At 29.3% G+C, this 15440-nt stretch overlaps 1 protein-coding gene across 1 annotated transcript; it reads right to left on the reverse strand.

Moving 5' to 3' along the window:
• Window positions 1-3175: 3175 nt before the first annotated feature.
• LOC106679574 (27 kDa glycoprotein) lies at window positions 3176-14480 on the reverse strand. The gene is made up of 6 exons (XM_014418803.2): window positions 14264-14480; window positions 13833-14026; window positions 11261-11382; window positions 10324-10478; window positions 6520-6670; window positions 3176-4633 (listed from the first exon to the last, which is right to left on the reverse strand). The coding sequence occupies exons 1-6, from the start codon at window positions 14301-14303 to the stop codon at window positions 4420-4422; spliced, it is 876 nt and encodes a 291-aa protein (XP_014274289.1). The 5' UTR covers window positions 14304-14480; the 3' UTR covers window positions 3176-4419.
• Window positions 14481-15440: the final 960 nt, after the last annotated feature.

The raw sequence follows: 15440 nt of genomic DNA on the forward strand, positions 1-15440 counted from the left end.
AGACCGATACGGAATTGACATTGCTGCTCTCCAGGAAATCCGATGGACTGGACAGGATCTATCAAAAAGAAAATTCACACTATATACTACAGTTGTGATAATAGATTCACCACTTTGGAACTGGGTTTGTTGTAGCAAAGAAACTTAGCCAACTCATCATTGATTTTAAGCCTATAAGCCCTAGAATGAGCTCTATTAGGATAAAAGGGAAATTCTTAACTACACATTGTTCAGCTGCTATGCTCCTACTGAAACGTCAGATGAGCAAACCAAGGAAGAATACTATGACTTGCTAGAGAGAACTATTAAGGCATATCCTCGCTTAGATAAGAAGATAATACCAAATACGGACGCATCATCTGATTCGTTGATTTTAGATCTGCCTATGACAGCAACCAACAAAACTAAATATATGATAGCTGGTCAAGAAAGAGGTTTTAACGAAGATTTTTTCCAAATTGGTCATTACTTTTTTCGAACGAGTTGAGGAGTTTGTGTACCTCGGAACACAGGTTAATGCCACCAATGACATTTTGGCCGAGATAAGGAGACGAATAGCATCGGCCAATAGGTGTTTTTTTGGACTGCATCAGCACTTTAGTAGTAGCTCACTATCAAGATCCACGAAAACTAGATGGATAAAACGTTAATTTGACCAGTGCTGCTCTACGCCTCGGAAACTTGGGCACTTTCGAAGGCTGATGAAAGGGCTCTCCAAATGTTTGAGAGAAAGATACTCAGACACATCTACAGCCTAGTAAAGGATGGTTCAGCTTGGAGTAGACGCACGAATAGGGAAGTCTACTTGTCAATTGGTGAGCCTGATGTTGGAAAAATTGTGAGAATTGGTAGGCTGCACTGGGCAGGCCATGTGGCAAGGATGGGAACTTATGAGATCCCAAATAAACTTCTCAATGAGCGCCTACCTGGAACACGGCTGAGGGGCCGCCCAAAGCTTTGATGGTTGGAGGGTATTAAAGAGGATTTAAGGACCCAGCTTGAAGTGAGGAATTGGAGAGCAGCTGTACTTAACAGATTAAACTGGTGGAAGCTGCTTGAGGGGGCCAGGACCCAGTAATGGGTTGTCGGGCCGATTGATGATGATGAAGAAAACATGCTGCAGTGGAATTTATTTTTTATTGTTTGTCGATGTTTCGGTCTAAATTGTAAGCCTTCACCAGGAATATTTAATCCAAGATAATAACCAATAAAGTATGAAAATATAGAAATAAATATTGAAAGACAGATATAGATGGAAAATATAAGTATTAAAATAATTATACAAAACTGATAAGATAAGTGAAAGAATAAGATATGCGAAATTAGTTTAAAGAATAGTTGTACTGTGAATTTATAAGAAAATTAACAAAGTTTAGTTATAGAGGTTATAAAAGCCAAAATAATATGCAGTCAAAGAGAAATATAAATAATTACAAGAGGTAATCTTAATAAAAAACAAAAATATTTAATCTAAAATATTCATTTTTTTTTTTTTTTTGGCCGAAGATTGAAAAGTTCTACAGTATTGTGAACTTCTCATTAGTTTTCTTTTGATTACTTATCCAGAGAGGGTATGGGTGTGGAATCACCATCTTCAAGGAAACTTTGTTTGTGATATTAATTCGAAAAATATTGGGCATCTCTCCAGCCTTGTGAGCCATATCTAATAATCAAGAAAATAATTTTCGGAATCTTTCATATTATTGTATATAGCTTTTGCTCTGCTTGTATGCAATGGAAATTCACTTGTTTTTTCGAGCAAAACAAGAAGTAAAGATCAATGATTTTGTTCGATATTTAAATTTGTAAAAAATAACAAAACCCAAAAGTATTTTTTTGTATCACTATTTTAACTGTAGTCTGTTCCAGTGTATTGTGTTTATACCTAAGCTACAATATTATAGAAAAATTAGCTTTGTATACTCTTTGTCTGCCCACTGATGGAGTAGGATTATAAGATATAATCCATGATTAATATCATATATGTTTAATTTTTTTTAAACAATACTACTCAATTCTGTGAATGATGGAGAGCTTGTTTTAAATCTTCTACTAGAAAAATAATTGATTTAGATATATTTTTTTATGATCATAAGATACATCCCTGCAGATGTAAGATGCTTTATAATGGTACAGATGTAGTTGACCATAGATGTAATTTAAGAAGTTAGGTTTTTAAGGGTTTTAACCAAGGGAATAATGTTGTCAATTACAATTTTCAAATTGTGCAAGATATCTCAAATAATGTTTGATTCTAATTTTTTTTTTTTATAAATATTCTTTGTTTCACATTATTTCAGAATCTTCAGCATTAACATTATTGAATCATATACTACATAATTATTTAAGCAGTTTAATGTAAGTAATGAAATTACAATTTTTAATATGTAACGTTAATCCAGCCCACAATTCAAATGTCAAACGAGCTGGTTTCTGAAGTATCTTAATCAGATTTTGCTGCATTGTTGGTATATTTTAAGCACTTTCCTATTAGATCTGTTCGTTTAGGGATTTTTCATGGATGACAATGAATCATTTCATTCAGAAACACTTTTTTTTCTCTCAACACACCGGTTTGATGAACACAGGGTCACTAGATTGAGATATTGCCATGATTTGGAAATTACTTAGTTTTTCATATCTTCTCTTGTTTTAACTTTGAGTATTGAAAATATGTATTTTGTTTTATTTTTTCCAACCTTTATTTGTTAACAATTGCTCTTTATTCTGTCACACCTATAAGTTAAAAAAAAATTAATATATAAAGATGATGAGGTAAAAAACTTCCTTTAGAATATTATTTAACTTCACAACGTTTCAGGGTGTTTTCCTATCTTCGGGAAATTACCTGTAGTATGTTGGAATATAATTTCTTGTAGTTTTCTTTTGAATTCTGCCTTTAGCTTTTTGAAATGGCTGTCTTCTCAAATCCATATTTTGCTTTTATTCTTGATTATTTTCTAGGAAGTTATTTATTATTTATGTAGTAAGATGATGAGGTGAAAAAAAAAATCCTTTAGAATACTATTTAACTTTACAATGTTGTTTCACTTCATCATCTTAGTGCATAAATAATAAATAATTTTCTAGAAAATAATCAAGCAAAAAAAATTATTTTCCTCAAAAATCATATGCATGGCAAAAGAAAAACAAAAAGGAATTGAAAACATCAGAATATGGAAAATATTTTTATTAAGTATAGACAAGGTTTTTTCAAAGGAGATTTTAATAAATAATTTTTCTAACAAAATTATATAAGACAAAACTCAAAATTATATAACAATATATTTGGGACGTAGAATTTAATTCACATAAACCTATGTAGCTCTACGTTGTGCTTATAAATATAACATGAATTTATATGTTCAATGGAGAATTATATTTTTAACCATTAATGACAAAATGGGCATGCTAAGTTACAGATTGACATGTGACTGACCAGACTGAACAAAGTATTAATTTGAAAACTCTAATCAAAACACAATTGATTTGCTTATTTTCAGGGACAGTGACTAGAAGATATAACAGAGAGCATGATTCAAGCCTACAGTATGCATTTTTCAAAATAGATTCTCCTAAAAATGAGAGGAACAAAACTGTTAACAAGTGGCTTGGTATATAATAAAAACCTGTCCTATATTGCATGATACAAGTTGTCCTATCAAACTTATATTACTAGGCTTTGTAGAGGCTACATCAATCATGTTAATGATCAAGATGTTCTTTCAACTAGTTGCTAATTTTATTTTTAGCAACTGGAATTGCATTTTATCCAGTAAAATTACCTATTCTAATTTTAGGTAGAAAACACAAAAAGTCCAACTATACATTTATCACTTGCCCAATTTTTTTTGCCCCCTAATTACATAAAACTCTAAATACAATTCATTAAAAATAAAAAAATAAACAAACAAAAAAATAACTGAACTTACCTATTTTGATTTAAATATTCAGCAAAAAGATATATTTTATGTATAATAAGGCACACACTTTGGGCTAATATTACATTTACGTTGACTTAAGTGTATCTCAACACTTCATATACATACCATAATATCACAATTTGAAATTGTATTTATATAAATCGTTAGCAATATGGCATGGTATTTTAAGAATTCATTAAAATATTTCTTGACGTGTGGAGGAGCATAAACGAAATTAAAAGTGCATTTACCATTTAAAATTTAGACTAAACTTAATTGAAGGTCTTTTTTAAATTTATTTATTTGGAAAACAGCTAAATCTAAGGCAAAAATTGTACTTTAAAAATGTCATACCGCCATATAAACTGTACATAATTATTGCTTTACCACAGACATAGTTAATTTAAAGATTCTTCGACTGGCCTCCATTTTGTTTAAAAAAAAAATTAAAAATGAGGTACGATGTGGAGTCTTTCCGCTGTACAGAAAGTAGTCTTTAAATTTTAGAAAGTATTATCGCCCCTAGTGGCACTAGGAATGACATAACAGAAAACACTACAGATTTTGAAGACCCTGATGCATTCAAATATTGTTTGCAAGGTGTTGATTTCCGTACGAAGTCAAAAAGACTCCCAATGATGTTGGCTGGTGTCGGTTCTGAACACTCTTCAAGAACTTGTACAACACACTTCTGAACTTGGGTGAAGTAGCTGAAACAAAATGGGTAACATGAATAATTTATTTAATTTATAATCTTAAACACTTTATTAAGACTGGTTAATTTTTTTAAATATAAATAATTTAATTTCTATCAATTTTAGTCTCAACACATTTTATTTTTCTTATAAGTACGACGTTTCGGCCAATCCGACCATCCTCAGGGACAATCTACTAAATACAATTTTGGAACTACGTGATTTAAAAACTCAACTCCATGCAGGCTATTCTGCCCTGGTCAAAACAACAATTTCTAATTAGTCAATATTCACATTAAAACCAAAATTAAAATCATTGATCACAGTTTAACAAATAGTGACTGTAGAAAAATAAAATGTGTTGAGACTAAAATGGATAGAAATTAAATTATTTGTTTTTAAACGAATAATTTAGTTAAAATTATTTTTTTAAAGTTGTCAATTTTAAAAAGTTTCAACTAAACTGCTTCTTATTAAACACTGGCCTTACTAAGCCTAGTAAAAACATCAAAATCATATTGTAGATCAAACAACTCAACGAATGCACCATATATAATTTAAAAATGCCTAAAGACCTTCTTCAAATACTGGTAAGCTGTCCTATTTACAAAGACTACCAACATCATCTACCATATATCATCCAATACAATAGAAACCAGATCAGCGAATTATTAACATCCACTAATTTTTCTATCGCAAAAAATATTCATTTTTATGAAAATAGTATCCTCCTTATTTGAGCATTTATAATGAACGCATAATCAAGTTATATACACTCATGTATTGTATAGATCATTCTTATTAATTTTATCATTATTATTATTTTTATCTTTCTTTTTTTTGTTTATACAAAATAATATATTTTTTAATTATAAAAATAGAAAAAAGAAAACTATATCTTAATTTTTTATTTTAATGCAACATAAATGGTTACTACTTTTATTTAGGTATTTTCAAACTGTTGTATTTTTATAACTATTAAGACAAATTTATATATTCTTTTAAAATTTTATTTAATTGTTTATAACATCAGCTTAGTTATTTTATTTTTTTTTTTTTTTTGTAAATAATTTACTGCTATATCAAGTTGTGGCCAACTCTATTTCTATTGGGGTTGTGTCCAAAGGGAAATAAATAAACAACTTCTCCTTACTTTTTGTTAATAACACCTGCAATCTATTTTTCAGTTATAGAAGATACAGGATAACAAAAATTATAAATTATTGATAAAAAATTCTCATTTATTATTTTTTTAGATAAAATAAGGAATAAGACACAATTTCAAAGATAAAATTAAAATAAGTGAACATTTGTAATTTTTTAATAGAGAAGCGATGATTTACTGTAATAACGAAATAGAGGGAATGCTGAAGGAGGAATCAATTAATTTATCAATAATACACAAAATATTGAGTTTATAGAAACAAGTGAAATACCATTATTTGTGCTTCAAGTGAAATACCATTAGTTTTAGTATTTTGAATAATACACGGATAAAGGAATCTATTCTTCTGGCTTATTCTGAAGTTAACTACTTTAACTAGAAAAACCATGCTAAGGTAGTATAAATCAGCATCCAAACAAGTTTTCCAAATCATAGAGGATCTAAATACAGTATTTTTTGTAGCGAATAATGATCTTTGAACGCACAGATAGTTAATGTAAAAATAACACAATAAGAATTTGTTTCTTCTAACAGGTGAAATTTCTTTAATTACATTTTTTTATCTATTTTGCCTTGTATCTATGTTGTGGCCTTTAAGATGGTTAGGCAAAAAAGTTACAAGTTATAATGAATATATCAAAATCTTATTGTTTTGTAAATAATGACAAACAGGAACAATTAAACTAAAATTAAGACCTTACAAATTTATTTTAAAAAAATATCTTTTAATACTTACCCACACTTTTCGGAGTCAAAAACTATGTCTGGCATTTCTTCTGTAGAAACGTTAAGATTACCTTTAGCTGCATTGACTGTAGAGTTAACACAGGCACTGATTTTTTCCATTTTGTCATTCAGACATTCAGGTCCTCCTTCGGCAATAAATACTGAAAAAAAAAAGCAATAAATTATTGTTATAATTTCATATTTTATTAATATTTAATGTAATCCTAACCTCAAACAAATCAATCATATGAGAAACAACTCATCTCCAAACACGTAAACTAAAGATTACAGATTACAGTTTTTAAATTTGAAAAGCGTCATTCATAATTTTTGTATTTTAAAGTACGCATTAAGGATTCTACTACTTGTGCTGCTTTATGTGGAATGGCAAAGGCTTACTGTAACCAGTCAATTTGGATTGCAAGCACAACTTTGAAAAAAAATGGAAGTAAGGTTTTCTAAAATGACTGATTCAAATAATCTAAAAATCTTCTGAAAGAAAAAAAACAACGCCCTAAGTTCAATTCTACTTAATAAATGCTGACAGGATGTAAATCCAATTTATCTTGGTTTGGCCACATAGATGGTTTTGACCATTGAAAGCTAATTTTATTCGCTGCAATGCTGCCACCCCAATTATAATTACTGGGTGCCTAATACATTCAAAGTATATGTGATATTAGAGAAACTTGTTTCCCTAATAAACAATGTTTTTTAATAAATTATAAATTGTCATGGAAGTTGACTTAACATAAACTTTAAGCTGAATACATTATAATGGCTATGTTACAGAAATAGTTTATTTAATAGGTAATTAGATGTCCTCACAGGAAAATATCCCATCACTTTAACATTTAAGCAAAACTAACCATTCATAGAAATATAAAAACACAACAATGATGTGTGATAAGTATTCTATGGAAATCTTTTCATGGCCATTTGGGAGCTTATTGCAAAAATTTGGATGGGACTGTGTGTTATCTCGAAAACAGTATATTTTAAAGCTTTAAAACACGGGGACTAGTATTTCCATCTCAACGTCCTATAAATAACATTATAATAAAATAATAAACATAAAACATAAAAGATTAGTAAAAAATAAAGAATCATTTCATAGGCAACATAACCATTCGAACCTTTGTTTCACTTTTTTCTCAGAACGAACTAGCTATTTTGTAAAATAGTTCTTAAAATTTTGTGATTTTCTGCTTCTGAAAGTCTGTCATCTCATAGCCTCCTGTTTTATTTTCATCCACTTTTATTTTATTTAGATGACTGCCTTGTATATGGTGGACTGTGTGGGAAGTATAATTGAACAGATTAATGAATATTTTCATTCAGAAGTCCTTTTTATCTCCAGTTGATAAGTCATATTATAGATACTTTAACCCATTTTCCAACAGCAATACTTCCAATGTATCTGTTTTTTTCAATCCTTCAGAACTAAGAAATCTTTCTATATTTTTAATTTTAACAACCCGCCTGCCTTCAACTTTTTAAATAGCAGATGCCAGTTTATCAACTTGTACATCCACTTCTAAAGAACTGCTCTCTTTAGTAAATCTTTCATTATTCCTACAATCTCTCTTTTTTTTTTTATTTATTTAATACCAGATCGGCCTGGTGGGTCTTACATAGTTAATATAACCATTACATTTTATTTTTTTTTTTTAACAACTGATTATGGGAGGGGAGGGGTCTTAGTCTCTGTGAACTCCTTTTGAAACTCCTTATTCATTTCTATCTGACTAACTTCCTTTTAACTTCAACTTCAACCTATGATATCAATCCAAACAATAATTACTCAACTTTAAACAAATACTTCTAACTAGTAGCAATTTTTATGATTAATTAGTAAGTAACAACAAACGGGATGTTTCAGTATCCAAATTCACACATTCTAACCTAGAATCTTTGGTATTTCGATTTTATTTTTGCTATGTCATAACAGTCTATGTAGTCTATCTTTTGAGGACATGATTGGTTTTCTAACCTTCTCCAGTACACATAACTCTGGAATTTTCTATGGATCGGAGAGCTTTTTTTTACAGATTCTAATAGTAAAGTTTTAAGACAAATTTATATGTGACATTTACATATTCTTTTTGAACCAATGTGTCCTGAAGACTTAAATCGCTAGAGGTATTTTACTGATTAAGACAATTTAACAGTGTGGAAAATTGAAAAATTCCAAAGAAAAAGATTGCTTCAGAATTCTATTTCCTGCCAGAATCTATAATCATAATAACAACCATTTAACATGGCTAACCAAGGAATCTCAAATTATGATGACAGATTCTTATAGGAAATGGAATACCAGGACAATTGTGTTCTATACATTTTTTTTCTATTAAACACAGCTTATGCAGAAATCATAAAAATTGTAAACAATTGTTTTAAGTTTCTGGCTATTTACGTCTTTAGGATGCATCAGAACAAAGATTATCTCATAAAATCTGATTTATTATCAGAATCCATTAAAAAAAAAGAACTCATTCCACTTGAAATACCAGAGTTAAGCGTGCAGGAAAAGATTAGAAAATAAAAAAATACCCAGAGAAGATAGAACCGATACCATTATTATGATCCAGTGAAAATAAAATCAAAACTCTAATAATTTCAATATAATATAGATAAAATGTAGCACTGTGGGTAAAGAATTTGAGAAGTGTGCTTTAATGAAAAATTTCATAAATGCTGACTATATGAACACCCACTGGCAATGTGTTTAGCTCATGATTCCAAACTCCCAAAATTGTGAACATTTTTTTTAAGCAAAACATGATACTTTTATTGTGAATACATGAAGATATCTTATACCCATCATTGACAATAAGTTTGTTCAACAGATCTACGAGACATGTCTAGAAAGTATGAGTACTCACTTTTTAAAAAAAATTGTACTGTAGGAATACAAGTTACTTTTTTATCCACGTAATCGCTTTCCCATTCTATTCAAGTTGTAACTCATGACACAATCTTTTTGATACCCTCCTCATAGACTTTTTTCCACCCATGTGAGTCTTCAGGAAGGTGAAAAGAAGAAAAATTTAAGGCACCAAGTCAGGAGAGTAAGCAGAGTAATTAATGATCATTTCTGATAGGAGGGAGTAGGAAGAAGTTTATTTACAGGTAACCAACCTATTTTAACCAGTGCGGGAGAGGCATGTTTTCATTCCAAGGGGAATGAAACCCTACCAGCCTTCAAGTCCATATCGAAATCTTCAAAACTAAATCTGTGCCGTCTTGACTTATCATTATCAACATTTAGAAAGCAATTATATTTTTAAATCACTTTTACTAAAATTGTAATAAAAATTTAAGAATCAAAATTAGGATTTGTCATTTCTCCATGAAATTCTCTTTCATTTGACACCTTGTTTTTCAAAATCCAGCGCTCTTGAGAGCCTGAAAAGGGAACCATAGTAGTGAATTTTATACAAAGTAGATATGAATGCATAAGAAAAAAATCGTCAAATTCGGGTTAAACACACCAATAACACAAATGATTACAAATGAATATGAAAGTAACAATATAAAATTATAATAATTCAGAAATTATACAAATATTGTGCCACAGAAATAGTTTAAAAAATCAGAGGAGCAAAAAAAAGCAGGAATAGAAAAGAACCAAATCAATGAATGGTAGTAGCATTTGCTACTTTTTTTCTTTTTGCAATGTTTTTCCATCAAACGTATATGGTCTACATAGCCTCACTCGGTGAATAAAACCTTAAGTATAAATTTCTCTCTGTATGACTTTTAACCATGCATCGGGCACCCATAAGAATAACTAAAAAATATAGGTACTTACATGCTATTCGATCTCCCTCTTTAAAGCATACAAAATTCAATAAAGAATTTGTTATATTCTGAAGTACATAGACATCTCCTCTCTCTTCAGGCTTCAAGCAGCCTTGGAAACCATCCAAGAGGTCAGTAATGCAACTCCTCAGTACCGGAGTTTTACTGAAATAAATAAATTATTTAAAATCTTACATAAATCAATCAAAACAACTAATAGTTATCATTCAAAGTATAGTAAGAGTAAATCAAGAACTACCAACACGATTCAACTAGAATGGCCATTTAGACTGTATTGGAAATGACGGATACCAGTGAACCTGACAAATAATGTTATTGCATTGAGGGAGTTATGATTTTAAATCAATACCATAGCTCTGGAAGAATAATCACACAACTGTAAAATTCTTTAAAATTGAAGATGTTAAAACATGGATTTACTAGATGTTTATCAATCAACATAATTTTACTTACAAAATTCCTCCCTTGGCAAATGTTATAGTACTATTATGTTGACTTACAAACATGTAGCAAATGCATTTTTGAGCCAGCCAATACAATGAAGTCAATACAAAAAGTTTACAGTTGCATCATTGTTCTTCCAGACCAGTGAAATGATTAAAAACATATATAAATAGAGAATTTAAATAATGCAAATTCTGTAGGTTATTAAACAAACTAAAAATTTGAAAAAAAAAATATTCAGAAGTTTACCTTTTGTCTTTTACAAGTTGGGAGCATATCAATAGTAATAGAGATGCAAGTTCAGAGTGTTAGGGAAACAGATAAGATTTTTAAAATATCACAAATAGAGGGTTTCCAAGCTTTGGAAACTGAGGGAAGAAGCAAATTCTTTAATACTACTTTACTGATTGTTTTCAATAGCAAGATGACTAAATAGAATAACTGTTACTTGTAACAGTAGATTATAAGTAAATTATACTTACTGACAGTATTTTTTGAAAACAGTGTCAAGATCCCCAGTTGGTTTAGCACGATTAATCTCTTCTTTCAATTCTTTAATGTCAACTAAATCACTTACACATAACTCAAATGCCTCCTTCGCCGTCTGAAAAATTAATCAATCGTACTTAGCATTATTTAAATCATGCAAAACTTATAAACTTAAAATAAACAAATGCGCATGCTCAAGTTCATAATGATCTAGCAAATGTGAAAACTAATCTCGATGAATTCAAACTATCATCATAAATAATGAGGTGTAGATAGTTGACCGTAGATTAATGATTGGAGAAGTTTGTCGGGGGGTGCGGTCAGCAAAGAACAACATAAATAAACAAAACCAAATAAATAAATATGGTTTTGTTTATTTATGTTGTTCTTTGCTGACTGCATCCCCAACAAACTTCTCCAATCATAAATAATCAATCGTATTTTCAACTGTAGAGTTTATTTTTAACAATTAACAGATAAAAAATGTTTTTTAATTTATTTTATTTGGAATAAATATATATATATATTTTTTTAAGCAACCTTCTATAAAAATCATTCACTAGTGGACCTAGTTTGGGTTCACATGCATAGAACTATGAATTTTAAGAATGGAGCCAGGATTTGGTTTCTATTTGTGGACATAAAATAATTTTTTTCTTATTATTGGTTACTAATTTAATTTTATGAAAGTTTTAATTCAATAAATAGACATTAAACGGAGATTACATACATTGAATTGTTAATATCACTCAAACCTTTCTGGATGATACTACAAAAGGTGAGAAAAATATTATTTTATGTAATTTCAACAAGTTTTAAAATTCTTTTTTTCCTTTGCTCAGCATGAATTTAAAAACTTATTTTTTATCAATTATTTGTAGCTTGGAGAATAATAAAAAAGGATTGCATTAAATGAGTTCAATATAAGCTAGCTTCTCCACCATGAAAAAGCAATAGAATAATTTAAAATAATTTTATGACATAGCTAATAGTCAAATCCTTGATTTCTACATGGGAGGGAGCCTCAATTATAAAAGCAATCTTCTCTTTGTGCTGTCCTCCAAACACGGTCATTAAAGCAATGATTTATCATTATCAAATGACTGATTACCTTCAGCATGATTGCTTGAAGGTGAATTTGTACAAAACCAATAAAATATTTAATAACAATATAATATTGGAAAACAAATTAAAAAAAAAAAATCAATAAATTATTTAGGTATCATCATAATTCAACTTTCGGCATAAATAAAATGTTAAAAAACAATTTTTTTCAATATTACTTATAACTTTAAATTTAATTTAGTAGCACTTTAATGAATTTATATAGCAATATAAAAGAACAAAAACTCTCTAAAACAGTTTTATTTATATAGAAAATTAATTCATAAAAATGTAAAGAACACATGAGATATTTATGTAATGAGTCAAATAAAATTTAAGATTAACTATTTTCTAATATATGAATACTTATTGTCATATCAATAGAATATGCATTGAACAATAATATTAATAATAATAATAATCAATAAAAAATGGTCTGGATGTAATTCAAACAAGAATTCATAACAGAACCGATACAATTAACATGGGGTCAGGTAGGTGATGACACTTGGCCAAGGTCAAAATAGCGACCCTTATCACAATTCCTAATATATATAACTTATGCATTAATAAGTAAAAAATAAATAATAATAATATACAATTAAATCCTAAAAAAAAAAAAAGGAAGTGAAAAATGTCTTGATATGATAACAAATTTTATTTCCAACTTTGTTTGCTTTGTACATTTGGTAGGTGCTTAAAACAACATAACAAAAAAAATAAAATGAAAGAATCTGTGAAAGAGTAAACACACTGAAAATAAAAAAAAACTTGAATTTATTCAAAACATGTTTAAACTATTAAGTGGCAAACAACCTTTTATTAGCCTAGAATAACAAACTTATTGTTATTTTTTCTTGATTAGTTGTTTACATAAATTAATACTTGGAATGTATAACTTTCATAAGAAAAACTTGTCTCATTACGGAACAATCCTAATTTTAAAATAAAAACATATACTGTTAAGAATAAAAAAAAATTGATAATGAGTATAAGTGTAAAGAATTATTAAAGAATAAGTAAAAACATTCTTCTATTCATTTCTGAATATATTTTTGAAACTAGTGAAGTTGTTCAATCATCAATCTTAAAGAATTTCTAAAGCTGTGTTTTAAAAAATTCCCAACTAAAAGATTTTAGTTCACATTAACATTCACAAGGACCTTAGTTTGAGAGGGGGGAGAGAAAAAAAAATGATTATAAGTAATAGGTTAGCAATTAAACTTTTACATAATCTATCATCGACTAATGAATATTGTCAGGCAATGGGTGATGAAATCCGTACCATATCTTTGGGTGACCTGTTCTGAAATGCTATTGAACTTTGTATACATGATTACTATTATCACAGAGATAAAATTCCTACCTTTGTGTAACCATTGCAACAATGTCCATAGTTCATTTCCTAGGTGAAAAGTCAGCTAAAACAATTCAATCAAACTAATGAAATATGATACTTACTGTAGCATTAATATAGGATTCATTGGTTCCAGCCTTCAAACACTTTTCTTTGAACATATCGTCTCCTTCGTTGATATCAGGGAGTCCAGCAAGTATTTTGTCCATGCCAGGAGGCATATCCATACCTTCTAGTGGATTCCGAGTTTCTTCGGTAACCGCATTGATTTTATCATCCTTAGCTATGTCTCCAGAGACTAAAAATACAGTTAAACTCAGTACAAACAGTTGTGTTGTTTATATTTAATGAATGAGGTTAATACCTCTGTTCTATGCAAACATTTGAAAGAATTCATGCTCTATGTGATCATTTTGTATATAGAAAGATTAAATCCTCATTAACATGGTTAATTGTTCTAGTTTCAATAAAAAGGAAGGGAAATGGGCAAAAGTAAATAAGCCTCAAACATTATGATAAAATTGTTGATACTTACCAACAAATATCATACAAAAAGCAATAACTAAAAACTTCATTGTTCTAAGGTAACTATAAGCTGCAATAAATAAAATATATGTACACTACAATAATATCAACAATGAGGTACGAAAAGCACAAAACTTGACCGAACAACAAAAACTAATCCCAACCACGAGGAGTCACACACGACACCAGCGGAACCGTTCAACTTTCTGCTCTATCAGCCTGTTCACTTTCTGGAAGTGGTGGGGGATTGATGGAGGGGATGAAACGACCTTCTTTTCCTAGTTTTTTCTTCATTTCCTTATTGATTCTAATTATGAGAATTGTAAACTATTATTTTTACTTAATTATTATACAATTATATAATAATTGTTATTCATTATAAGAAAAACGTTGTTGCGTGCTTACCCCCCCTCTCCACTCTTTCAGCACATAGGTTTGTGTTTTGAATAGAAGCGGTTTTGAAGTATAAAACACTTTGAATACACCTCTAACTGCTCTTATTTACAGATTTTTATCGATATTTTTTTTTTTAAATATGACTTGTGTTATAACATGATACTTTGTTATTAATCAATTAATATATTTTTTTCTAGCTGATCATTAGCGTTTTGTTTTGATGCCAAATTAAACTAAATAACGACCGAATGGGGAAGGATACAACGAATCGGAAACATGCCGATTAACCTCGACTTCATTGTGTCAGTGCCCTGTTTTGTTAATAAATGATTTTCAAGCGAGCTAGTAACTACTCTGATTCATGACCGTTCTTATAAAATGAAATTTTTGTTATAAATGTTAGCGTTCATAATATATTTTATTGCTTTCAACACAGATAATTACTTGATTACACGATTTATATTAGTAGAAAGTTTGTTGAGTCTTCTTGAGATTATGGCCTATGGCTGGAGACGTAGTTAATAGTCTGATCGTTGAATGTTATTGAATACAAATGGATGTCCTCATGAATATATTTGAATTTATCATTCGACTGCCCAAACTGACTGCGATAATTTGCACTCCTGGATTCGACAGCATTCAATTTTTATTAATATCACAATATCAAGGTTGTAAAAGTATTGTGTCAATATTGAAATTGAAAAAGTATAGATGGACATTTTTTTTCTTGTACACATGTATCGGTTATAAAGAGGACAGTTGACCTTTGATGAAATCTACCAAATAATGGT

Source organism: Halyomorpha halys, unplaced genomic scaffold (assembly GCF_000696795.3).
Source record: "Halyomorpha halys isolate HHAL.00 unplaced genomic scaffold, Hhal_1.1 Scaffold209.1, whole genome shotgun sequence".
Lineage (NCBI taxonomy): Eukaryota > Metazoa > Arthropoda > Insecta > Hemiptera > Pentatomidae > Halyomorpha > Halyomorpha halys.